The following is a 27,995-nucleotide window of genomic DNA, read 5'->3' on the forward strand; positions in this document are numbered from 1 at the left end:
GTTGACAAATGACAGCTCCCTTCATTGCAGTCTGCCTTCCTGCTGTAAGACACCAAATCCCAAAGACAGCAGGCAGCAGGCTCCAGTGGTAGGAGAAATCCCAGGACTCTTCATCAGCACGGACACTCTTGTTGAATGGAACCCATCAGACCTCCGATATTTATGCCCCAGTCAACAAACAGCAACTCGTGCACACTTCACAGCAGTATACAGTATGTCATCATTATTATTATCACTGGTGTTAATGTGGTGAAGTGATCAATCCTCAGATTTCTCAATCAAGATAGTTCTGCATTGTCAAAATACAGACTGATGCAGGCACGCATCATATTCTTATTGTAAATGTTATCACACAATAAAAAAAATGAATTTTGCTCACTATTATAAAAAAAATCAAACTAGCATGATCAAAATACAAAAGCAGTGCCACAGGCAGTCACAGCCATAAAGTATGCTCCACCATCTCATGGCTTTAAAGATGTGCTGCATCCAAAGAGCATTTTACATGAAATCTGTCTTACAGTATCTCTGAAGCAGTCTGCTTGAATCCTTTGCATGCTTCCTGTTTGTATTCTATACTGATACACAACTTGTCAAAGAAAAGTATTGTGAAAGCATGCAGAATCCCAAATTGCAGCTGATGCAATGTACATTCCGTAAAGTCTGCTGTGCAAAACATACTGTAGACATAATGTGAGTTTGGCAAAGAGCTGCTGTTATGATAAACTTCCCTGTACTGTCCTCTACAATGGACTGGAAGCTGTAGAGAGGAGCAGCTTTAACAGCAAGGGTATTGAAGATTGAGCTTTTAAGATGCAGGTTTGATTTGGCAATTTTCTACCCTGGTGTTACTGCAAAGCAAAATTTGTAAGAAAATATCTTTCCAGGCATTGCAAGCTGTGTTACTTTGCGTCATGATTCCACCTTGCGCAATACAGCCAGTAAATATTGTTTCCATAGAGATAACGGAGAATGTACAGAAGGAGGGGGAAGTGATTACTAGTGTGTCAGGAAGATAAACGAGGAGGGAGTGCTGATGTCTTCAAGAGCTCAGAATCTTGTCCACATGGAGCGGCTGTAAGTACACACCACAAGGGAGAGAAAAACAGGCAGATGACAGCACTTACTGTCCAGCACCCATCCATTTTCTAACCTCTTTATCCAATAAAGAGTTGCAGGGGAGCCAGATCCTGTCCAGGCAATCCAGGCGAGCAACTGGTGCAAGGCAGGATACACCCTGGATGGGATGCCAGTCCATTGCAGGACACACACAGACACAAACTCACACATTTACACCAGGGTTAATTTTCCCAGAAACCAGTTAACCTATCAGTATGTCTTCGGACCATGCGAGGAAACCAGAGCACCCAGAAGAAACTCACATTAACACGGGGAGATCATGCAAACCCCATACAGATAGCACCCCAGGAATTGAACCTAGGGCCCAAACTTTGCAAGGCAGCAATGCTTAACACTGTGCCACAGTGCCACCCTACTTGGTGTGAAATAATCAAACCAAATTTTCCTATATCTTGCTTTTATATATGGAATTTTCTTTGGGAACATTTATTTCAACATGGTTTCTCTACTTTGATTCAGAGCTAGAGTACTAAGTGGACTGTGATGCAGGAAGGATGTGATTTTCTTTGTAAGGAAATCCCTGTGCTTAGTGATATCTTAAAGACTAGTGATTCATGCAAGTTTTCAAAGTTCTGTTGAATACGTTTACCAAACTAAACGAGATGAGGGTCTCATTTTGGTATAATGATGTTTAGTATGTTCAGTTCCCCTGAAACAGTTTATTTTTTGCTTGATAATTCTGAAAGAAAGCCTAATCTTTGTAAGCGCCATTGAAAATTTTGAACAGTTTTATCAGGTTCCCTAATAGTTGTCTCTGTTCAAGACTAAAGTGGTTTGGTTCCTTCAGCCTGTCAGTGTAGGAAATGTTTTGAGAGTTTCTGGGTATTGGTTCCATTACCGCTACTCGTATTGAGAAGTGTTATCAATTGTACTTCGTGCAAAGTGGCACATGTGACAGTGGAACCTGAATAGTGCTGAATACTCCCCTGGTGGGAGGCCCAGCTTTTTTGGCCCAGTAGTGCCGTCCACTTCTGGGGAGAAAGCTGATTCAGGACTAGAGCTTGTGCAGTAGTGCAGAACGGTATAGTTGTTCAATGAACAGTAACCGGAAGGTTGTGTGTTCAAATGCCAGGAGACACCTGTAGAATCCTCTAGCAAGCTACTTCACCTATTATTGCTCTAGTAAAAGACCCAGCTGTATAAATGGGTGCTGTAAGATGCTGTGGATAATAAGCTTCAGGCAGAGGAATTATTAGTCAGAGCCATGCAGCTCTGGATCATGCGGCTCTCTGCAGCTCTCTTCCTGATTGCAATCTGATTGAATCCCAGCACAGGCAGAGCGGTACTTGTCACAACTGGAAAATCATGAACATGGCACGTCCCTGCTTAAGAAGTTGGAAGCAGACACTGGAAAAATCTCCATGCTTTCAGAGAAGAGCTGGTGTTTTTCCAGAATTTATTTAAGAGACGAATCTCTGAACAGGGATGCTATCCACTCAAAATAAAGTTGGATGGAGCTCAGATTTAAAATCTGTCATCAGTTCTCTGCAGACATCAGTACAGACCAGGCGTTCCCAATCCTGTCCCTGGACACCCACACACCTTCTGGGTTACAGCTGGTTAGCAGCTGAGCTCATCAATTAAATGAATCCTTAACTGAGCCAACAAGTCACTTGGTTGGAACCTTTGATTTTTTTTCCATCTATTTTAGAAATGCAATAGCTAAAAGGTGACCTCCTGTGTTTAGGAAAAACAATAAGAGTTCAGATTAAACATAATTTCAGGTTTAAGGGTTCAATTATTGAAGCTAATTTCTCAGGTAGAACAAAGCCCACAGGCTTCAGTCCCACTGTTTTGTGTGGAATGCCCTTGTTCTAGTGAGCTCCTTGATTAGGGACATAGACATGGTCAGTCATCATACCTGCTGGACTGTGCCTTCTCTTCTCTTTAAGAATATAAAATCAGTAAATATGCTTTTTCAAAAAATCTCACCTGCAGTACAGCAGGCTACTGCAGGATGTCATAATGACAGGAAGAAAGCGACCGTAATTTGCCTGGGTCAGGCCCAGCCAAACATAATAACACTCAGAAACATAATAATTGCACAAAACATCACTCAGATCTGACCCAACTGTGTGTGGACTATAGAACCCATCCTGCACTTTGCGAGGGCACCTGTGCTTGTTACCACTTCTTATCCCTTCACTGCCACCTGTTCTTATGGGAAAGGAGGCTCAGGTGCCACCATATTATAGGACAATGCCAAAAACTATATTCTATATAGACAAATAGAGAAATAAATACAAATAGACTCCCTCCGTGAAAATTTCAAAGAGATTGAACATTTCAAAAAGATGTTTTCTCATTGGAAATATCAAACAAAGTTGGTAATATGAAATAGCGTTTCATGGGATGTGTGGGTCTACAGTGTACAACAGGCAATGTTCTGTGCAATAGTTACAGGAAGTAAAGGAAGTGTTAGGTTGCAGTACTGGGATAGTACATGGGCTGACCCATTTGAACACTGCCGAAAGGGCTGGGCTTGTGAACTGTGGGTCAGAATAAAAGGGAATGTACAATACAACAATATAGTCATTCTTTTGGTTTATTCATTACAGTTTTTACAGCTGTCACAAAAATCACATACAAAATGTTTTTGAAAGCATTTATATTCCTAACGAGAGTCGTTTCATTTTTTAAACGCAGATACTTGTGCTTTTATTTTGAAATGCTATCCTGACACTGCTGTATTGCTCAGTTTTAGTCTTTTTAATGCTAGAGAGCTTTGGGTGCCTTCCCAAGACGAGACTCAGTTACAGAGAGAAAACTCGCAAAAAATAACACGTAAAGAGAAAGATTTGAAATTTGGGTCCTTTTATATTCGCTTTCCCCGAATATAGACTTTTAAACAGACAAGAATCAGTGGATTTTGCGATTCAGGCCAGAAAATACTTAAAAAACGCTCAAGGTGGAAACCAATATCAGCAGATGCTTGTGTCAGAAAGAAGACTTGTAGAATACCAAACGAGGAATCAAATAAGTGGAGGTATCTGGAACTTTTGTAGAACATCTGTGCTGGATGTAATCTCCCAGTTTGTACATAACCAGCTTTCTGAAACAAAAGACAGTTTCGTGGAACCAGCCAAGCAAATTTTATTTGGCTGAAAATTCATGAGTAACATTTTAATTCCCTCTTTTACGCACGCATTGGCATTGGTACCTGTATTGGTACCGGTATCTCAATCTGCCTCAGTATTGGTAGAGTTTAGGTACAGTAAGTGTTACCAAGTGTACTGAGGAAAGCCAGGAAAAGAACGCTGGATAAGGGACATCTCTCCTAGAGGAGAAGTGTGTTCATTTGTTCTCCTTTCCTTGTTGTTTTTTTACTCATCATCTGCTTCAGCTCTGTCAGTGGTATTCATGTTCCAAGTGTCCAAGCTGTTATTTCAGAAGGGCTCCAAATCACTTTTCTTTAACAGGATCTCCAAAATACAAACCATTTCATTACAGGAAAAAAAACAAAATTGAGATATAAACATTACAAAAATAAGGCACCACATATTATTGTTGCTGTGAAAATCGACTGTCTTTGCTCAGTCAGCCCATTTTGTGGTCCAACATTTTTCTGTGCTATTGTATTTATAGTCTACATTCTCCATTTTTGGGGGGAATTCAGATTCTTTTCTTTTTGCAAAGACAATGACACAAAAGCTGCTTTGGACAACAGAAAATATAGATTTTTTCTAAAATCCAAAGCCCGTGGCAAACCCGCTGTGAACTCACGCACCCCAACCGCAGCACGATACACACAAAACTACTCCAGCTTATTTCCAAAAAACGTGTCCTTTTTCCTATATTTTCCTGCTCATTTGGCAGCACATCATGGGCTCCTGCCCAGCTTCACTTGTATCCACACTCCAGCTTGAATGGCCTGCAGTTTCACAGTGCCCCTCTCTCTTCTCGTGCTGCTTGTCTGCAGTTTTAACGCGCCCATGCGCTCCTTCCCAAAAGCCTGTTTTGTCCCTCAGCTTTGACCGTTCCTTGACCTCCAGTTCCACCTGGTTCACCGGCGGTGGCAGGTCCAGACAGGGATAAAACAGGTCCAGTCTGGTCTCTCCACCCTCAAGGGGGAGCAGCTGAGGGAGCGGGGAAGAAGAGGAGGAGGAGGAGGAGGAAGAAGAAGGGCAGTGAGAGGAAGAAGCGGCCTCTTCGCAGACAGGAAACGGCAGGCGCAGGTAGCGGCCCCCGTAGAAACAGCAGCAGCCCTGAAAGCACTCCTCGCCCTCCCCGCGGATCAACCGGAAGCGCTTGCGGTAAGGTCCCTGGGCAGCGAGGGGGCCGGCGAAGCAGGGCCGCGGGGGCGGGGCCTCCCAGGGACAGGGCGGGGCTGGGGAGGAGGAGGGGGAGGGGGGAGAGCAGGGGGGGGGTGGGGGGAAGCACCAGTCGCTCTGCAGGAAGATCTCGGCCCGCAGGCGGCGCAGCAGGTTGTTGACCAGCACGGAGCGGCGCAGGAACGCCTCGGGATCCTCGATGAAGCGCAGTTTGTCCAGGGAGACACGCAGCACGTGCGCCCGCTCCTCCAGGGCGGGCATAACCTGCCGGACAGGAAAAGAGTGCGGGGTCCGAGATGTTAATTAGAACGGGAATATTCGCCTCACGTTTTGTCACTGAATTAGAGACTGAAAGCATCAGCAAAGGTAGGTTTTGTTTCCTTTGACGACAAAGTAACGCCATAAGGATTTGATCCTCTTTTAACGCAACCCAAGTATGGACTTCGGCAACTCAACACCTTCACAGCTTCCTTCCTCTTACTGTTCTGGTTTGGTTTTCCCTCGTAAGGGTCTGGGCCTATTAATATTCTTCTATGAATTACTGAACACACATTCATTAGCTGCGTCTTGTCTCTGTCATGCTTTCAAGTAACACCTGAAGAAGGCTGTACAGCTGAAATGTTTTGCTCTTTCTATTTTGAAGTGTGGAATTAACCTTTACTGTTTCCTTTACAGACAAATGCTGTATGCATGCTGACAGCTGACAGCAAAAAACCCAACAATTTTCTAAATGTTCTGCATATGGTCACAAACATTTTTTTTATTTAATGAATTAACAGCAAAGGTCTTTGACCAACCCTTTTTTCCATACAGTACATTACACATCATGTCACAGATGTTTTCTAAAAGAAATATAATTTGAAGTCTTCAGCCTAGCAGTAACCTTGCTTTTACTTACCAGGAAATATGCCTTAAAAAAATCAGGACCTGTCTGCATTGCATATTAACAGTATGTGATTTGAAAATGCAAAATTTAATGGAGAAACAGAAATATTCTCATCATAGTCAATATGTTATCTCTAGTATTGAATCTCTCTAAGTTTTTTTTCCATGCTTATTCATATTTGCCTGTTGTTATTAATTTAATGAAAAGTCACCAAGAGAGGCAATTTATTATGTACAAAAGAAAAAAAATATTGATAGAGTATAAATTGGACTCTTCAGATTAAGACCTAAAGGATCAGACTGCTTGATAGTACCTGTTAGGTTCTAGACTGTTCCAGCACTATATTGAAAGAATCTCTGTCCCGAAATTTCTTCTGCCTTTAAATGCCTTTAAAGAAACCAGCTGTGTTATGGGACTCTTCAAGTTATCGCCTTTATCATATCTGGGAAGCAGCATCAGTCCAGTTAATCAAAAAGTTTATTCAGTTAAACAATGAAGATCTCAGGAGGATGAAAAGAATGTATTATCCTTGAGAACCCAGATGTCTAATGGTCAAATGAAATGAAGATTGAGCTTCTTGGACATCCTCGTCAGCATTACGTAGGTGAAGCACATGAGGGGAAAACACTCATGTCCACTGTGAGTATAGCGAGGGGGTTTATTATGTGTTATGGGTTTGTTTTGTATCAATCACAGACCCTGGAGGCCTCGACAAGATGAAATCATGAACTCTACCACATACAATACCAGAACATTTTGGCCAAACACCTCTGCTAAGAAACTGAGGCTTGGCTGACAATGAACACTCCACCATGACAATAATCCAAAGTAAACATGCAAACTGACAAAGGAATGATTAACTAAAAGTGTTCTTGGCTGGCCATCTCAATCTTCAGATCCTGAGTCCGAATGAACATTCGAGATTCAAACTCAAGAAGGCCGTTCACCAATGGCATCTAGAGGGTCTGAAGGACCACGTCCTTCTGTCTGATGGAATAGCCAAACACCCACCCTCAGAAGTGACAAAACCTTATAACTGGAGCCACCTAGTCAATACAATCTATCCCAGAAGAGGATTTATAAAACTTACTGTTTGTTATTGTATTGTAAAAGTATTGTTTTACATTTTTGTTCTTGTTTCAGTGGGACAAGGATAAGTCAAGAGGTACTGCAAATTAGGAAGAGCAGTGCTCCTAGTACAGTATCCTGTGGTACTCTGCTAATAACATCAAGTTTGTACATTCACCCATATTCTGCACCTCCTGTTGTTTATTAACCGAATCTCAAAACAATGCTCACACATTTCCCCAAATACCTGCCATCTTTAAATTGATCTTTTGTGTGGAAATACTTGTTTGGATTGTAGTACCTAACTGATCCAAGATTTGATGTGATGCCAAGGATGTGATGAAAAACAGACTGGTTTTTGTATCCACACTATATGTATATTCTTAATTTGTAGTGTACTTGTGTTGTATTGTCTGTGTGTACTAGCCTTATTAATTTATTAATTTATTCTTGATGTACTTGCATGATTGCTCCTTGCATGTACTTCATATTCGTCAAATCACCCTGAATAAGGATGTCTGTTAAGCAAATACATAATACAAATGTTACGAGCTTGAGAGAAAGCTTGTGAAATGACACTCACTGTCTGACAGCAGCTCCTGAAGGTGAGATGGGAGTCCTCATCTTCCACATACTTCCTTTTAAAGTAGGCAATCCGGGAAGCAGCTACATGATCTGGAGCTCTTCTGTAAAGGGGCTCTGGAGAGATCAATCAAAACGGACGGAACACTGTGAAATTTATGAGACAGGTCTTTGATGAAACACGGTCTTTTTGAAATGTATAATGTGCCATCCTTCTTCTATGTGACACCACATCTGGGACAGGTGCTGAGACCAGCGCTCAGCTGGTCTGGTGTTATATATGGGGATGTATAAAGATGGACAACTGCATAATGGTACAGAGCTATTTAAGGGGAAATCAAACAATGTACAAGCCTGATGTCATACACAGGCATATTCTTCTATCCACCATTATCAGAAAGTTAGAGTCATCCTGGAGCCCATCCTGAAAACTACACCTTGACTGGGGCAGTCCAGCACAGGACACAGAAAACACACGATATTCAGTGGACAAAATTAACCTAACCAGCGATTTGTTGTTAGTTACAGAATGTGAGGAGACTAGAGCATCCTAGAGAACACTCACACGGACACAGGGAGAACATGCAAGCTCCACACAGAAGGTGTCCATGGTTGGAATCTAACCCGGGACCCTAGAGGCTGCTGCACTGACCACCATGCTGCCATGCCACCCCCATTCTTCTATCATTGAACAAATCTGGGGCCTCCACTTGCAGCAGACATGGCCTGAAGGGAGCAGAACAACAGTATTTTGTGGTTTCATGTTTTATGCTAAATTTTGTCAAATTTCACATTCAGTAGCTCAAAAACAACATTTCCCTTTCATATGAGCGATACATAATTCAGAGAGCCCAAATAATGTATCACAACCACAACAGCATTGTCCAAATTTCTGTGCGATTTTCATTTTCAGTGCACATTTTCTTTAAGAGAGCGCTAGCATACACAGTAGACACTTTTTTTTATAAAAGGAAAGGAAATAAGTGATCATGTATGTGTTTGCACTGTGATGTTAACAAGCTGTGACTAGGACAATGCTGGAAAGCTGCTCCATTCATGCAGCATGATTTCGGACTGAGACTTGGGAACCAGCTAGTGGCACAGAGGCTGGGGAGTTCTGTCCGTCTCTGGTACATTGTCAGGCCCTGAGGTGCCACTACCTTCTGCCAGCTGCTCCACAGCGCACTCCAGTGGAATGGAGCTGGAGACGCAGCTCTTGCTGAAGCGCTCGGACTCCCAGATGGGCTGGTACTGTGGGGCCGCAGGATCTCCTTCAGAGGCAGCGTGATCGCAGAAGGGATTCATCGACAAGACCAGGGTCATCTCTCACGCGCTCCGGGCTGGCAGAGGAGAGGAAGAACAGCCACTGAGAAACGAGCTGCTATTTATAACTACTACATACTACACCATGGTCTCTTTTGTTATACAGAGTACAATATATAAATATTAAGCTTTCACCCTTGTGGAGCCTACTACAGCTCCTGGAAACCAGTCCCTGCACAACCTGTGAAAAAGACGTGATTTTTCAGCGCTCCAGTGGAACACAAAATGCTGTGCTTCATGCAAGCACGTACTGTACAATGACCCTGCGGAGACCTGCCCTACAGTTGTTCTTAAGAAATGGCCGGCAGATATGTGTCTAAAAGTGAACAGCGCTCTCTGGAATAACTGAAAAACATCAATGATCACTTTGTCTGGTTTGAACAAGCCTTGGGCGAGATCAGCATCTGTAATGCGAGGGCAAAAATTATTAACACCTCCTCAGTTCACACTTGAAAACTTTGTGTTTCATCTTAAGTCATTCGGAGGCTGCAGCAGGAAAAAAAAGGAAACTAGAATTGCTTTAACATCTACATTCTTTAACCAGATGTTAGATGTATGTAGCTTCTAGCTTAATCAGTGTTCTGCAAATTGTGTCATTCTGTGATCACAACCAGAACCTTCGCTCAAAAAATCCTGGATGGTAGAAAACCTAATGAAAAAATTATTTTCCTTCCAATGCAACATTTTCGCTGGTTTGAATACACCTGGCATTACAGGGAGGGAGCTAATGGTTGGTGTGTTGTGAAAAGCCACTGCAGTGATTCAGCCTAATGAAGAACAAGAGTATATTTCTCCAACACCCCCTTAAGCAAGATGTGTCACTATAATCCAGGTGCAAGATCAAATCTTTAACTTGCCTTATGTACCTACAGGGCATTAAAGTGTCTTACATTTTAATACATTCAACAATAAATATGTTTGAGCACATAGGAAAAAAGTAGACCTACACATCTGAGTTAACCTATTAGCATAATTAGTAGGAGTTCTGGAATGGTGTTTAAAATGACAGTGCAATGCAAAATCTTAATTTTGGTTGAGGATCCTTGCTCTGGGGTACACCATGGATCCTCAGGAAGGAATGACACATAGTGTTGGGCAGAGATTTTCCACCAGCGAGCCTGTCTGTTTTATTTAAGCTTGTGCGAGCCGTGAGAACAGTGACAGTGTCTTTATTCCCTCTGCAAACATCCAGATCCCCTTCAGCGCAGGTCCTCATTGACACTTTTCCCGGCCACGCCCCCTCCCCCCCACACACTGCAGATCCGTCACCGTGTCCCCACCACCCACAGCCACACCCCTCCCAGGGAGGCTCTGTGCTCAGATGGACAGGGACCCAGAGAGCACCTGAACACGCCCACCTCTCTCTCTGCCTATCATTCAATTAATTCTAACACTATTCTAGACTTACTTGGATAACAGCATGAACCCATATTTATCTATTTATAGTACTGTAAATGCAGTGTTCACAATTGTCACATTGTGTTGGGAACCACTCATTGTGGCTGTACAGGAGCCATCCTTATTTAAATGGTTATTTATTTGACCATGTGTTTTCTGTTTTTGCTTTGTGTATTATTTCCCACTTTTCCTATCATACTACAGTAAAACAGGAACAAAATGTGCAGACCTAAGGCAAAATGAAAGCCTCAATTTAGAAGAGAGGAGCATTATTGCAAAAAGGCTTTGATGTTCAAAAGGTGGCAGTTCTGTTCTGTGTCCTTATACACAGACAGAAGGGCAGAGAACACGATTAAAGGTTCATTAAGTGCTGTCTCTCAAGAACATTCCCCGCTATACCTCTGCAAGGGAAAATTAGCTGTTTAGTAAGATAAAATGCCCAAAATGATGCAAAGGCTTATCTTGATCTGAGTTAACAAGCAATTTATTCGATTAAGAAATACTTTGGTTAATTAGGAGCTATTCAGGAGCTGTCACCTACCTTGGGCACCTCTTAATCGCGACTCTCTGAAAAACACAGTGCCATCATCATCTCAGAGGAGTTCTCTCCTTCCCAGCCCAGGCTTCTCTGTCTTGCTTTTATCTGTCTGCTCTTAAGATGTTGCCATCTTTCCAACGCTAGTAATCCGTGCACGTCAGACAGCTTACTGGAAAAGGGCAATTCTATTTGCTTTTCAACAGATAAAGGAAGACTTCTTGTTCTTTAGAAACACAGAGAAAAAAAATCTCCCTCAGGGCTCTTTTTTTTCTCTCAGCCTCCCTCACTCTTTCTCTCTCTGAGGAATGCGAGACTAAAAACGCACGCTCTCACCCAAAGAGCGTCGCTTCGCCGCCTCTGTTCAAACAGTCCCAACTCCAGCGGCAAAACCCATTCTTGTGTCTTATCTCTGCCTCTCTCCTGCTGCCTGTCTCCCTGCTCGGTATTCTCTTTGATGATGAGAAGTTAATTGCAGTCTGGAGGCGCGAGGCAGAAGCAGGGGAGCGAGACAGAGCTCGCTCTCTGGAAACCTTGCTTGGACCTGAATGCTCTGTTTCAGTCAAAACACTGGCAGAGGCGCAAAAACGTGAAGCTGGCTCCTGTTTCAGTCCATGGGGTTGACTTTGTCCCATAGGACATCAACTGAACACACAGAGAGCCTCACACACACAACATCACTGCAGCCGGCAGAATGCTAAACAGCAGCTGCCAAGCATGACGAGGAGACAGAGAGAGAATTCTCAGTCAAAGACTCCTTTAAGAAGGGACGCCGACGGAACACTTTCACCTAGGGAAACTGCTTCCATGTCTTTATGTTGGTCCCGCACAGAATTGCAACATTAATTTATTCTCAGCAAGGCTTTCAAAGGCAATGCCTACTGTTGTGACTAAATTATATGTATGCGACCCGAAAACATATACAGCATATACTTCATCCATATTCTGACAGTGATGCATACTGTGCTGTCTGATCACTTTAAGGAACTGGTTTGTTTTGAAGGCTAGTGTTCAAGAACCCCGGCAAGATGAAGGAGCAGCCAGTTGAGTACAGAGAACACACATATTGACTAGCAAAGGCTTTTGTAAAAATTAGTAAGAAATCATCCTCCATCGCAAGAGAACTGCTTTCTCCCTGGTAAGGGGCACAGCAACCCAGAGCCTGGCAAGCACGATTACACCCTGGACAGTGCAGGATTACACCCTGGACATCAGCACATCTCAAGACACACACATATACTTGCAGACTAATTACAGCCCACGTTAAGCACAAATTGCAGACACCAATTAAACTAGACAGTCTGTCTTTGGGAGAGGGGTGGAAACTGGAGCAGCTGGTAACAAACACACCAAAGCATTGAGGTAGCATATAGACTCCACACAGATGGTCCCCCTTTCCAGAACCAATCCCAGGAGGCATTACCTGGGAGGCAGCAGCACTAACCACTATTACACTATGCCACAGTGATTATATAGTAACAGTTCTGTTTCAAATAGTCTTCTCCATGGGTAGTGTGCATGAATGGAGTCATACAATCAAACCTTATTGGAATGCATGTATATCAAATTAATAAAAAGTCACCCTGTGCAACCTTGTGATCTTTTTTACATCAGAATTCAAATGCAACACCGGGTTTATCGATAAGGGGCATAAGTTTTGATTTTGAATGATATAGTTTTGATTCTTTCAGTATCTATCTGAAAACATTACAGCAGCAAGCAATTCTCAATCAGGACTTTCTGACTCATTCAGAAGGATTTTACTGACTTGTGTATTATGTTTGCCAAAAGATTATGTTTACAGTACAAAGTATTTTGGCCAGGAAAATCAAGATTATTTTATTTCATTCATTAATTATTTAATTCACAATTAAATAAATAAATAAACTATTCATATATTTTCTTCTGATATACTCTATGCTTGGATAGGTTTGCAGTTAGTAACATCCCTTCTAATATCTGCTGACTTTTGCAATTGAATTGAAAGGTCACACACAAAAGGAGGTCATTCGGCCCATCTAACTCTTGGTAGTTAGTATCTAATTTATGTCATCCAGCTGGTTCTTGTAAGAAACATGCTTGGGTAGCTTGTTCCACACTCCAACAGCCTTTAGGGTAAAGAAGTGAATCCTGTTCGTAATTGTAATTCAAGAATTCCTTGAATTTTTCACTATTCTTAATCTTTCACTAAATCATAATTATTATTCTTAATCCAAATTTTTTTATTGATCCCTGACTTCACAAAGAATATGCATACAAATGTAAAACATTGGTAACAAAGAACAGATTGAGTGCATTTTCCTCCTGCGATGTACTGTATTTCTACTGACCTGACATTGCAGTGCCCAAATTGCAATGTACACGGCCTTTCTTTGGCTTTAATCTCATTATAAACCGCAGCTGCTCCCCCTGAAATTCTGTCAAACGTGGCCACGTCTTGTTCTGCTCCTGAGCTCTAGGGAAGTATCTCTGTTGGGGCAGGTTTATTTTGGAATTAATGGTTGCAGTGAAGTGTGACAGAATGCAGCCTCCTCCCTGCCTCATGTTTACACCAAACAGAGTTCACCAGGAGACTTCTGAGAGCCCGCTAGTCACCAGGACACAGTGCAGCAGATGAATCCCACAAAATATTTCAACATCGGCAGAGCAGATACCAGGGAATCGATTATTCCATAACCAAAACAAAAAACACAATGGTTTTCATGAGGAAGAAGGAACTGCCTTGCTCACATACTGTACTGTATTAAAAAGCTGGAGCATCACCACTATAATACATATACTGTACAGTATGACACTGAATGGCAAGGAACTTGAGGAAGCTGTTTAGAAAAGATTGAAGTGTGTCAGTGGACTCTTTACTGTCCCCATCCAGACATCAATAAACAAGGTCAAGACATATGCAACATTCTGAAAAGTTTGAAGAATCAAGACAAACGATATTACGCTAAATTTACGGAGCTCATTGGTTAAGATCTCATTTACAAAACTGTGACAGAAATTAGACTAAGTAGGGTCTCCAGCAAACTCTAATGTCTTAAAGGCACAATTTACTGTCTACAGGCAAGATAAATTAAAATACATTTTTATACCGAAGAAACATGAAATCTGGGAGACATGGTTGAGATGCAGTTGGATACTGAAAATAGCAAAAGGGACTGACATAGTTAATCTAGCAATAACTTCAGTTTATGGGGTAACTATTACAAAAAACAAATAAAATTGCTTCACTTTAATCTTAATATAAGGTATCTCCCTGCAATGTGTTGATTCCCTGCAGAACAATTAACCATACCATGTCAACATAACCCATTTGGTTTTTTATATTTTTTTACATTTTTTACAGGAAAGTACAACAGAATACAAGGCTTAGAGCACATGAGTGCATTTCAATCTTTAATCTGATCTGCAGGCATATACCATACTTGCCACATGTCTACCAGACTTTTGAAAAGCTGTAAATGGAAACCTTGCTCTGTGTGGAGTATGTATGTATGCTACAGTACCTCCATGCTTTGGTGTGTTTTGTAAATGAAATATATAGAAATCCAGAGCAAAACTGCTCTAAAGTCCTGATGATGCAATTAAACCATCTCCACTCAGCAGTATTAACACTCATGGTCTTGATGAGATGTCAACTATTTGTTCGGCATCAGGACCCTCTCAACTCTCCCAAAGTGTTGATGAATATCAGCCAGTCATGGCTTCCATGAATGTCTATGACTTGTGCCAAGAGATCTGAATACACACTCCTGTCATTCAGTGGACTAAAGAGGTTCTGACAGAATTCAGGACTATTGTAACATGAAGAGATTGCTCCTATTAAGTGACCAAAGCCACAGTGGTCCTTTATGTGCGCCAAAGTTGCGTGATCATCCTCACACAGAGAAACATGCTTGTTGAGCTCTGTTTGGTTGAGGTTGCACACCCCCAAGGAACAAATCAGACAGACCCTTCTCTTACCTCTGAGTTTTTTGTCAGAGCTGATTGCCATCATTAAGTCAATCCCACCTACACTAAGCACGTTACAATTTGCAAACCACCTTCAAAACATCGGGCAAGTTCAATCTCACCTTTGTGCAGTGTTGTATGACTGAGAACCAGGGAAATAGCTGATGGGTCTAATGTTTTTATGGAGGGATGTCCACTGAATAGGGGTGAATAGGACAATTTCTTTGTGTTGAAGTTACCATTTTACCATAGGACAGGGCTTTCCAATGATGACACCTTCTAATATTAGCAGAATTACAACAGGAATTTGTAATGATGCTACTGACGGTTAATAAACCCATTGACATTGTAAAAAGAATGGCTGTGACACAAACTAGAAAAGACAAAATGTTCCTCCGACTACTATTCCCTGGGTGGAATTCTACCATCTGAATATAACAAAACAAGACATGCTGGCTCTGTGCTGTAAGATCACTTGAGGCAGGTCATTCATGATAGGTATTTTTGTAATGATCTTCTTACACGAAATAGACCTAACCAAAATGGCCACAAAGAGAAGTCAGCTGACCTATCAAAAGAAGGACCCTATCCAACTAACAAGAAACAGGTGAGCTCAATCAGGGAGAACAATATACAGTATAAAGAACCCGGAAGGACCTTTATTAGTAGGTAGATGTGAGGGGTAGCAAGTGTTGTGTGGATAGTGTAGTTGATGTTGGATTTGAATTTAAGGAATAATGAATTGGAATGGAACAGACAATGATTTAGTGATTGTGATCTTTGGAGAAATACTTGAATGCTCTTAAATGGCTACTGATGAGAATGGAAATGGACATTGGTTTGTGGATTCTGAATTGAACACGAAGAAGAAGAAAAAAGATTAAAAGAACATTTTGTGGTGTGTGTCATTTTATTTGTCTTTTGCATATACTTTTCAATTCCCTTGTGACACCACAGTGCCATTAAGAAAACTCTTCCAATAGTCACAAGACAGGAGGAATACCACATATTACTTTTACTACATGTGACATTGATTGTAATTAATGATTTTAATAATTGGAACTAAACTAGTGTATCCATCCACTATCAGAAAACCATTATGAATCTTTTTAATCTATATGTTCTTTGAATGAGCAACAGAAGTAGTGAGTACAAACAGAATGTAAGATATGCTTTATTTAAATTTCCAGCAGGTGGTTGTTAAAGTTCCTCATTAAGGGTTATTCTTAAATTGTAGGTTGTAGGCAATCAAGGAAAAGCATGTACTGTATGTGGATTGAAACCTAGTTAATGGATAGAAAACAAAGATGTGAGGTAAATGCTCCATAAAATCATAGGGATCTGCATTAAGACCACTTCTCTTCCTAATTTATATAAATTCCAGTATAGTTAGCAAACTAGTCAATTTCACAGATGATACTAAAACAGGAGGATTAGCAAACTGTAGAAACTGCAAAGGGAACTCAAAACGACAAATTCAAGATTAGGCAAACACCAAGCAGAGGGCATTAGATGTAGACAAGGGCAGAGTGTTGCATACGGAAAGATGAATTATAAATAAAAATGGGAAACATCCATCCATTTTCCTTGCCATATAGATTCTATATTGGCAAGCAATGGGCACAAGGCAGGATACATCCTGGATTGAATGCCAGTCCATCACAGGACACACAAAAGCACACACTCACACCAGAGATAAATTTCCCAGAAGCCAATTTATCTACCAGTAGGGTATGCCACAATTCAGCCATAAATGGGAAACACTGAGCCTGAAAAAGACTTACAGTAAACTTTAATGTTGACACACCATTAATATTCATTAAAAGTCTAAAAGGACTGCTAATACTAAATCTAAGCTTTGAACAGAAAAGACTACAATAACAGCTTATACAAGTACTGTATTGAAAATCCTGAAAGGTGGTAATAGAGTCAAATCAATGGACTATCGAAGCAACAGTGAAATACGAACCAGATCACACAAGTGGAAACTAAACTACATGGAATTACAGTAGAGAACAGGAGGGACTGTTTTACACAAGGGGCTGTCATTCATGAAGTGGATGGAAAAAAGTCTTGGATCAATCAGCAAATTAGCAAACAAATGACCTATGTGGGCCATAGAGCCTCCCCTCATCTGTAACCTTTCTTATGTTCTTAAAGCCAGGCATGCCCATACACTGCTTAAAAATGACAACACTACTTTTCCACTGCTTTTTGCCAAGACACAGCACAGACACACAACAGGTCTCGGAGTGATAATTAGATACCACTCTAATATACAGACTTTTCAAGGGTGCGTAACCTTCCTATGAGCAAGATTTTAATCATTAGCCTGACAATGACAGTACTTAACCTTTAGACAAAAGAAATCCTTGGGGCTTTTTTAAAAAGCGTGCACTGCCTATGTTGATGAAGTACATTTGAAGGAGTTCTGTGTGTCTTGTCAGCAGAGTCATTATCTGGCAGGCAGAGAACTAGAAATCATTCCTGACAAGTATAGCTGCCTTTGTTGTGCAGTGTTATTATGATTAAGACGCTATGACCCACTTAACTAGGACACTGAAAAACACACCAGAAAACACTTGCAGGATTTGTTTCAAGTTTCCTGTAAAATGTGCTTATTTCCACAAGAGGAATCAGAATGCTCTTCTGCCACTCCTGTTTAAAGGTCAAGCATTCTACATAGTCACATTAACACCTTAGCCCACGTAAGTCGGGGACAACAGCGTTGGAGGTTGCCACACTCCATTAGCAACTAAATCCATAACATTCCAGCACAATGGTTACTTCTCTGTCCAAAGCAGGGACAGTAGCTCAGTAATTCCCACAGGAGAGATCACATCCCTTTGCCACTTACAAGGGATTCAAGTCTTTACATTTTCACAATATGTGTATTGCAACTTCATTTTGTTCCATTCTGCTATGAGAGAGTGCACAACCCATTCAATAGCTTGAGCTTGAGTTCAGCTCTGTAAACTTCATTCTCTAAGACAAATAATGGTAGTGGAGACTGGTGGTGCATGGGATTGTATTCACATGGAGTATCTGAGGGTCCTGGAAGAATCTTCTTTAGTTCAATACACAAATCGGGACAACGTTACTCTGTGTAGATCAACAGTGAAACAAAAACCAGAGGACTTCAGTGGAATCTATGGAGAGTTGAAACAGAAAACAGGAAGGACTACATTACACAAAGTGTTGTGGGAGTCTGGAACAAACTAAACAGCCAAGTTATTAAAGTTTCTTTAATGAAATGTTTGGATAAAATCATTATTTATTCCATTGCAGGTAATGTAATATTGCTTATGTAGTATCCAACCATGAGAAGGGTGACAAAACTGAATCATGTAATTATACTGTAGACCAGTGCATATGACGTCTATTACATGTAATGTAAACAATTATTAGGAAGGTCATACCTAACCAACTTGTTTGAGCTTCCGGACCAAGCAACAGTAGTAATGGATAAACAGCCTATGATGTGGTGTATTAAGATTTTCAGAAGGTCCTCATAAAAGATTTCTTCTCAAATTACAGGCGGTAGGCATTCAGGGAGATGTGTTTGGACAGAGAATTTATCAAATTGAAAACAGACTGTACTGTACAGATAGAGTCAATGCTAAGACTGGAGCAATGTAATTAGTACCACAGGGATCTGTAACAGGAACACTGTTCTTTTTAATTTATATCAACAAACAAGATTTTAGGATCATTAGCAAACTAATGATATTTGCATTTTATATGAAATTCTGAGGACTGAAAAGCACTGTGTAAGTTGTAAATAACATTCTAAAAGAGTACTGCAAAATTCAAGACTGGGCAACCTGGGGAACGTCAGAATGATCAGTAAAACAACAATCAAAGGACACAAGAAGAGTCTATGTGGAAATGCATTTAAAACTGTCCTCTTGTTTTTAAGTGTTCTTATGTTCTTACGTTGTTGTGCAATGGTCTATTTCACTTACAGTAACATAACCTGTCACACACATCAGTGTGGAGTTCAAAGTAATTAAATGAATGAAAAATGCTATGGTATTAACATTTATACAGACAGCATTTTAGATTTCCAATTAGAGAGATAGATAAGACTTTATTGATCCTGAAGGGAAATTGATTAATTAACTGTAATACTGGGTGTAGTTCAGTGGAGATCTGGGATTAAGAGGCTCGGTACTCTTCCGTCAAAACCGCAGTGGTCATGTAGAGCAGGAAAAGTCCATTTCATCCATCTGTCACTTTGCACAAATTCTTGTACGTCCAGCGCAGCCTTTCACCTTTGACAGTTTAAAGAAATCTAATTTAAGACATATGCTCCTAAAAAAATAATTGGGCATAATGTTGCTGGCAGCACCTCTAACATGACTGACAGGAGTTGCAGCACAAGCATGCAAGATCTTGCGATTTCCTGGCAGATTCCTCTTTAAATTCCTTGGAAGTACAGAGCTAGAATTGGCAAGTGCTCCTTCTGCTATTGAACCAACTTCCTCTACAGCTGAAACATGAAAGAGCCCTCTCAATACATCAATGTTCAAAAGCCTGGAAAAGAAGTTTCATTTTTAGCCATGTAACCGCTTTCAAATGCTTTTATATTTCCCGTTGCATTACTTTGAGGAAGGCTGTAACTTTATATAGGAAATCCTGCTTCTGTGATTGCCAACCCATGTCAGAAATTAGATATGGAACTATAAATGTTAATTTGCTACTCTGCTAATACTACAAAAGTGCACTTTTAAAAGAATAATTATATAGATTGCCTTTTGAATGGATACAAAGACAAGTAGTGATGTCTGCAAACACCAATCCCTGGACATAACACATGCCTCAAGGCACAGGGTGCTGAAGACAATGTAAGTCCTGTTGGACAGTGGAAAACCCTGTGCAGTGTAGAAAGGACTATCTGCACTGGTGCAAAGGATTATGCTTGGTTGAGAGGGGTACCAATCTTCTTATGATAAATAATCTAATTCCAAAGAAATAGAATGGAAGGGAATAGAACACAAAGGAGATCCACTACAGACAAAAAAAGAAAATTTAATGGCTGAGAACGAAAGAAGCACAACTTCAGGAAGTGATGGAGAAGAGCATAACGTTAGCACAGAATTTCTGAGAGACAGAAAACAGGCAAGAAGTACTGTAAACGCGTGACATTGTATATCAAAAAGAGCACACAGGCACAAGAACCTGGCCACAGTGAAGGGTCTCAGAAGCCATATAGGCCGGATTTATCAAAAACTATTCAAAAGATGCCGCCGACTGCCTGTTTCAGATGGGAATCATAAGATAGTCGCATGTGAAGGAATCAGAAATGTACATAACAAGGAAGAAGAAGTTATCATCATGGGAGATTTTAGTTTTCCTCAGATAGATTGGGAAAAAACATAATCTGGACATCAGCGGTTTAAATTGAAAGGGGAGACATGGTCAAGTGATTGCTTTTTTTATTCGGACCAGTTTAGCAGAGCATGTACAATATGAAATGCCTGCATTGAGTTAAACGAAATGCTTGAAGGGCATAACAGATGATTACAGAGTAAGTAAATCAAATTCTAGAAAGCAACCCCCCTAATAGATAAAATCAATTAGAGAGATTAGCCATCCATCCATTTCCTAACCACTTTATGCAATACAGGGTGATGGGGGAGCTGGAGCCTATAGGCGCAGTCATGCACACACTCACATCAGGGTCAACTTCCCCAGAAACCAATTAACCTACCAGTATGTCTTCTGAAATGTGGGAGGAATCTGGAGCACCCAGAGACAGCCCACTCAAACACAGGGAGAAGAATATACGAACTCCACACAGAGAACACCCCAGGAATTAAACTTAAGGGCCCCAGCGCTGTGAGGCAGTAATGCTAACTACACCACCACGCTGCCCTAGGGAGATTATAAGAACATAAAAAACACTTAATGTATGGTAATATATTACGTTGTTTTCAGCATTACAACAGCAAAAGAATAGCAAAGGATGAACTAAAATGTATCAATGACAATAAAGGGAAACTTTCAAATCATGACAGGGGCTAGCATCACCATAGATGTGACAGAGCTGCTACAGGCACTAGTAGAAGAATTTAAGATGCACATCTCCTGGGCCTGATGATCTACTAGTTTTACTAATGGAGATGAGGAAACTTAAAGACCATCAACAAAACTCTCACTCAAACATCACTCAAGGCAAGGGTAGTACCTGTCCATAAAAAGATGATCAGTCTAAACTAAGTAACTCTAGACCAATAAGTCTTATTATACAAGATAACAAATAGAACTAAACTGTAGGTTCCTCTGTATGGTCATTTTATTTTTGGATGATACATTGATCAGATTTGAAGATGATACAAAAATAGGAGGATTAGCATACACTGAAAACGTAGCATAGAAAATTGAAAGAACATCCCATATTCAAGACTGGCCAAAACGGTGACTGATAACATTTAATGTGTACAGTTTTTAAAGTGCAGTTTTTTTTTCTGTGAATGAAGGAAAACACACTTTAATGCTGACACTCTTTCTTCCTCCTCTAGACAGTGGAGGGAAACAAACTCCAACACAGGTAAAGAGCATATGAAAATATATAGTTAAAAGTGTAGAATTGAAATGAACTACACTGGATAGATAACAATTGTGCAAGCACTCTCAAGATCTCATTTAGAAAATTATGCACTACTTTTTTTTCCATCGGATTATGAACTTGCTGGTCTGAAATCACTCACAAGATCAATCACAAGAGCGACCACATACAATGCATCCCCAGGCTTAAAGAGATATCCTACACTTTAACAGTCTAAAACAGATAATGTTTTTAAACTTGAAAAGAGAAGACTACAGGAGTACTTGATTCAAGTGTTGAAAATTCAAAGGCACAGAAGTCAAGACACCAGACTTCAAAATCAAGTGACAATCCTGAGGACACATATGGAAAGTACCTGAAAGTCATTTAAGCCTGAGAACAGATAGCAATTCCTTACCCAAAGGGTTGTGGAAGTCTAGGACAAGCTACATAGATATATCGTTAAAGCCGATACCTTGGTTTCTTTCAAGAAATGACTGGAAGAAATCTGGGGATGAATTAACTAGAGACAGGCTAGATGAGCCAGTTAGCCTCATCCTGAAGTTCTGAATCAAAGTCAGAAGTCGGGGTACCTACTGTACACCCTGAGAACACTGTCTCTGTTGAATACACTATATAATTTGGAGGATAAAAAAAGACATCGTTGCTTATTTTGGGCAGTCTTCAAATACATTGTAATAATTGAATAAAAATGTACTGGCCACCAAACTTTGAGTGAAATATGTTTAATCAAAGGATATATATTTCAAAATGTAAAAAAAAAAGCAAAATAGTTTTTGAAAGAAGAAATATTTGCTTGGACAACTAAACCAGTCAAGGCCAACAAGAACGAGAACAAGCCCAAAGGATTATCAGCTACACTATATGGTCCTTTTTCTACTGTTACTTTCAAATGCTCTCTAGACTTTGAATTTGTGGTACATTGGAATAGGGGCTTCAGCCAAGGTGGACTAACAAAGCCTTTGCCAGCCTTTCAGCGCTAACTCTGGTGCAAAGCCACATGTTTCTGGGTTTCTGGGCTGCATGCTACGGAAGGCCTCTCTAGCACCTCTTGCACACAGTTAGCAAAAACACTGCATGAACAGCGAGCTACAAATCTGGGAGAGGCAAGCCAGTGGCACTGCTGGCAGAGTTTTCCCATAGAGCCTATTTAATGAAGCTTCTGCCAAGAGTCAAGAGGAGGCAATAAAACTCAAAGCAATTAGTCCCCTGCTTGTAATTTATTTAATCCAAGTGCTCATAGCCAAGCAGGAATGGGCCATTCACATCCGCAATAACCACCAGTTATTCCAATGAGCTCCCTAGTAAGTTGGGGAAACAAACAAAAAAGCTTCATTTTTGCCTTCAAGCACCTATTATCTGCGTTTTACAGTTTTTTGACTGCCGCTAATAAAAGAGCTAATGAGGTTTCATTTTCAAATGAATTTTGCTTTGTTTCTTACATGCCTTAACTAGCTTTGCGTTGGCGAAGCAGGACTAATTTGGTTGCAAGAAAGGCATTCCAGTCCAGTGCTAATTTGAAAACTGTACATAAAAAAGCGTGGTGCTGGGCTGGAACCTGTTTGCAAGTTGGAGCACACTGTGAAAGAAATAGACAAATTTGGCTAGGATGTACCAGCATAACTACATAGTGAGAGGCCAAGGGTTTGGCACATGTCTCAGAATAAAAAGACACAGGGGTTATAGCCTCATGTCAGAGGAACAATGAACTTCCTTTAAAAGGCCTCCACATCTGCAGAAAAGGCTGAAAGTAATCTAATGGTCCCTGAGTCACATTTTACACCTGTATAGCATGCAGATCAACAGATCAAGTACAGCTAACCTAACCTCTACACAACATCTGAGGCCACATCATATATTATTTTAGACATACTACAGATACAGAGCAAACCACCTGCTGGGTAGATTTAAAGATATACACTATTCTTCATGGTAAACATTGTTGTCTGCACTTTAAAAAAGCAATTATTTTCCTCAAAATACAGTGCCCTGCCAAAACAACATGAACCTCTATGTGGTCTATATAGAACAGGGCACCTATTTGTGCTATAAGTGCATGTCTTGGGCATTAAATGGTTCATTTAAGTATGACAGACTAAGATATGTACCGTATCCTGCTATTCAGAGAATATATCCAGGTTTGAAAGGGGGGCAAATTGGATGATGTTCTGTTATGCTGATTGTTATGAAAATAAAGGCATGTTTGTTTTATCCTGAACAATATGTTATACAGGTTTAATATTAACTGCACCATAAGATTGTCTTTTGGCATCACATGTAAAAACTTGTTTTTAAAAAAAATAATAGCACCGGTTCACATATTTACAGCACAACCTGGACAAATTCCCAGCCTCTGGGATTTCTCTCGCCTCATCCATGATCCCAGGTTCGCATGGAACAAGAGATGCCGCTGCGCTGTATCTTCAGAGTCGATGGAGTTGAAAAGCCACCGGATCTAGAGGGACTGGCTCAGAGCAATCTGGTTGCTAAGAGGACTGCATTCAGTCCAGGGATGGCCAGTCGCCGAGTGGCAGCGGGAGGGAGGGAATGGCATCACAAGAGGGTCATGGGTTTAGTCTCCAAGCACCCAGGGCTGCGCCCTTGAGCAAGCCTTTTACCTTCACTTGCTCCAGATCCCCAGCAAGAAAAATGGGTCCCTGTGTTTGCTGGGAGCTAACTTGCAAAGCACTATTGCCCCAACCAGAGGTAGTTTTGTATTTTTGGCTTGTTTATTGTTAAAGATAATTAGATCAGCTCAAACCCTATTGCCCACATTGACTGATGAAGGATTCTAAATCAAAAGTTTTCTGGCTGTAGAGATAAAACTCTTCTATGGCTGCTTGAAGAGTTAATTTGTAGAAGGACGTTTCGTTTGAAAGGAGTTTAGAGAAAGAAGAACAGCCCAGAGGTGGGGGCAGATACTACTATAGGTATCACATCCAGTTTAAGACAATTGTTTTTGCTTCCAAACATCTTCTGGGAACTCAGTGCTTCCCTGACTATTATAACTCTGTCTTTTACAGTTTTCCTTCTAAGGAAAATAAACAGCAAAGGTTGAATTCCTGGCAAGTGACTCCAGATGTTTTTGGCAGAGATGACTGAAATCTGGTTCCAACCTCAATACCAGTCCATGGGGCTTGTGTGTCTGATTTTTTTTTTCATAAAAGGAAAAAAAAAGGAAGAGATGTGAGTGGAGAGAAAGCCTTTCTGCTCATGAAAGGCAGCCAGTGTTTAAACAAGGTTAGTTCCCTCAGTGGTCTTTGCTCAGACTTGCAAGACAGCCTAATTTAGACAACATTTGAAAGCAACCTTCTGGGTGTGTCTCCTCTCTTTCCCTCTCACGAGAACTGCACACCCATCCATTTTCCTAAAAATGCGGGAATCTCCGATGTTCGTTATTATTTTTACAGCTTTTTTTTTACGAGTTGAAAAGCCTGCCATTTGAGAGATGCCAAAGAGACACCCTGCCTGGACAGTGGACAGTGGAATATATCAGTCCAATGTTTCCTTTTTAATTTGGATGGGTTACTTTTCCACGCTGAGTAAAATCGCAAAGCACTTTGAGTAACAATATTATTTACACTTCCTGGGGGTGGTATTATTCAAGTCAAAGCAGTAGAATAAAAGGACACACCTGGGTACATCTGTGTATATTTAAATATTTCAGCCCTTTTCCAAACCTGTGCTTAAAATCTTACAATATGGTTACAGTGACATGTAACAGGGCATGTAGTTGATGCTACATTTCTTACATTTCTTGTATTAATGAGTCATAAACCAGGAAGAAAGGTTAAGGTGTTTTTAGGCTCTTAAGGTATGTGCTGGGAGGGATACTACTCTACAAACTCTGCACCCTAGTGTTCCTGAAAACCCCAGCTGTATATCACAGGGCTATTACAAAAGAACAATTCAGAAATTCTGGAGTATACCAAGGCTGAGACTCTTGTCTTGAATTTTTAATTTTGGACTAAAATCTTTCAGCGCTCCAAAAAAATACGATCGTGAGGACACAACAACAATAAAACAAATATACGGATCTGCGCAATTGCATACAGATACACAAACGCCTGTCTATGTGTACACTGTATGTGCATTATTTGTACACAAGTGTTAACAAATTTGTAAATTTTAGAAACACACGACGCGAAATTTATTTGTGGCCATAAATCTGTTAGGAACATATATTGCTGGACAAACCGAGAAAATCGAGCCATAAAACTAATTCGACCCCGCTCTCCTTATTCCCTATGGTGCGGCTCTTGTTCCATCATTAGTGTCCAGTGTTGGAGATACGGCTGTTTTGGACACACTCCATTACACTGTGTCCGGATCTAGGCTGTGTTATGCCCTGCAATGCTAGGAAGCCCCAGCTGTGCTCCGGTAGTGTTTTTCTCCCCGCTGAGATCGGCAGCTGGCCACATCTGGAAGAGAGCGCGGCTGTGGTGCAGCAGCGCAGCGTGTGGGGTTCCGTCTCCAAGAAGCAGCGTCTGTCTCTGACCTGAGGACTGGCATTTAAAGATCTACCTACTTGCGTGAAAGTCTGTTAATCAGAACTTGCTCTCGGTTTATCAATGCTTTCATTAGTTGATCCGAATGAAAAATTAGCTGAGTTTTGTCCATATGTGTATGTCTCTCTTGGGGTTCTGTGTAGTAATCCGTGAAGGTTGTCAACCGAAAGACACCGACAATCTTAACGATACAATGCGTTATGTGTTTGAACATAACTATGTTTTTTGAATAATGGCAGGTAAAATGAAAATCTTAAATTTCACATGCTATTAATAGTATAGTATATAGTAAAAGTAGGAATAGCGTGCCAGTGGAAAAGGGGAAAATGATGTGGGATGGTATTATATACAGAAACAAAGTCACAGACTGATAGTCGCTAAAGAGAACATAATGCTCTATCTTCTAAAATTGGCATTTAAGACGTAAACCACTAACAAATAATTGGCCATGGATTACTTGTCAGCAAGAAGCTTTGCACCGTAAATAATTACTACGATGTCGATTTGTAACATTAAACATGTGTACATTTCATGAATGGACCAATATTGACCTTTTTGTCTTTAGCATTTAACCTCCGCACTGAAAGAATCAATTATTACATATACAAATATATCAGAAAGAACAGAGCAGTTTGATTTTAATCCTTTTGAACTCATCTCCATTTTGACCGGCATGCATATATCCAAAACCGTCCTTGTGACAAAATCGTTTCGGGACTATGACATTCCACAGTGCAAATGTCCCTTTAGTGTCACCACCTCCCTCGCCTGTTCCGCCTCATACAGCTAAAGCGCTGTTGTTCATTCAGGTGACCGCCTTTGCGCACGAAATTACACACCTACCTTTAATTGAGTTTTCCTTTCCTTGAAGTTGGTGCTGAGTGCAATTTTATGACAGTTTTCTTTTGTGACGAGCAGCTCTTGTCCTCCGTCACCGGGAGCGGTAGTTTCATCACAAGTGTCAAAATCCTTCTTTATCTGCAACACCACTTACAATTCTAATGTTGAAAACAGGTTGAATAAAGGCGGTGATATTCTTTCCTCGCCTCCTTAATTTATTCTTTTGAATCCCCCGTCCTTCCGTTCGCTCAGGTAAGAGCAATTACAACAAACCTCCCTTGAGCGCCGCTCGACCAGTCAGCGACATCAACGGCACTTTCAATAACCACGTCAGTGTTTTAAACAAAGCCGTGAAAGTTGGACAGTGCATCGCCTATCTCCAGACTGCGTGCTTTCCCTTGAATACAAATGACTCCGCTCGAAATCCAACTGTCACCACAAAGGTGTGTTTCTTCGATTGGAAGGGGGCGACTCGAAAACGTCTGGAGGAAACTCGCACATCGCCCCATCCCTCTTCATCCCAGTGCAGTACTTTCTCTGATCGTCACGGCTCTCTCTTAGAGGTAGTCCTTCTGCTGGACTTGAATTCAGACGAAAGGGATTACAACGTGTGACCGACAGGGAGAAGAGGGGAGGGAGGCAGCGAGCCCAGGCATCTGTTATGTATTTCCCCTTTGATCCAGCGTCGACTCGTATTTTCCAGCATCTCCTGAACGCATTTTGTTCTGTGCTTTCTATTCAGAGGAGCCTGGAGAGGTTATGCCAGTGAGAGCAGATTGATTAAACGGTATATATACATATTCTTTTTTTTCTTTCTGACTACAATTTTAATCATCAAAACCGGAGATAGATACTTGAGCCAAAAGCCTTTTATTTTTCTTAATCACTGCATGTGAAATCCCACGGTTATTTTCTTTTTTTTTTA

At 40.9% G+C, this 27,995-nt stretch overlaps 1 protein-coding gene across 1 annotated transcript; it reads right to left on the bottom strand.

The window, feature by feature from the left end:
• Window positions 1-3,669: 3,669 nt before the first annotated feature.
• sertad4 (SERTA domain containing 4) lies at window positions 3,670-27,618 on the bottom strand. Its single transcript, XM_088938200.1, has 4 exons — window positions 27,074-27,618; window positions 9,108-9,287; window positions 7,949-8,064; window positions 3,670-5,675 (listed from the first exon to the last, which is right to left on the bottom strand). The coding sequence occupies exons 2-4, from the start codon at window positions 9,268-9,270 to the stop codon at window positions 4,932-4,934; spliced, it is 1,023 nt and encodes a 340-aa protein (XP_088794326.1). The 5' UTR covers window positions 9,271-9,287; window positions 27,074-27,618; the 3' UTR covers window positions 3,670-4,931.
• Window positions 27,619-27,995: the final 377 nt, after the last annotated feature.

This window comes from Atractosteus spatula, chromosome 2 (assembly GCF_055471065.1).
Source record: "Atractosteus spatula isolate fAtrSpa1 chromosome 2, fAtrSpa1.hap1, whole genome shotgun sequence".
Lineage (NCBI taxonomy): Eukaryota > Metazoa > Chordata > Actinopteri > Semionotiformes > Lepisosteidae > Atractosteus > Atractosteus spatula.

What these genes read in the sequence shown, in the direction of transcription:
- sertad4 (XM_088938200.1), bottom strand. Translation starts at nt 9,270, where the DNA reads ATGACCCTGGTCTTGTCGATGAATCCCTTCTGCGATCACGCTGCCTCT. An exon ending in TGTGGAGCAGCTGGCAGAAG is followed by an intron (nt 8,065 to 9,107) that starts GTAGTGGCACCT and finishes TGATCTCTCCAG; the next exon opens with AGCCCCTTTACAGAAGAGCT. An exon ending in TCAGGAGCTGCTGTCAGACA is followed by an intron (nt 5,676 to 7,948) that starts GTGAGTGTCATT and finishes CCTGTCCGGCAG; the next exon opens with GTTATGCCCGCCCTGGAGGA.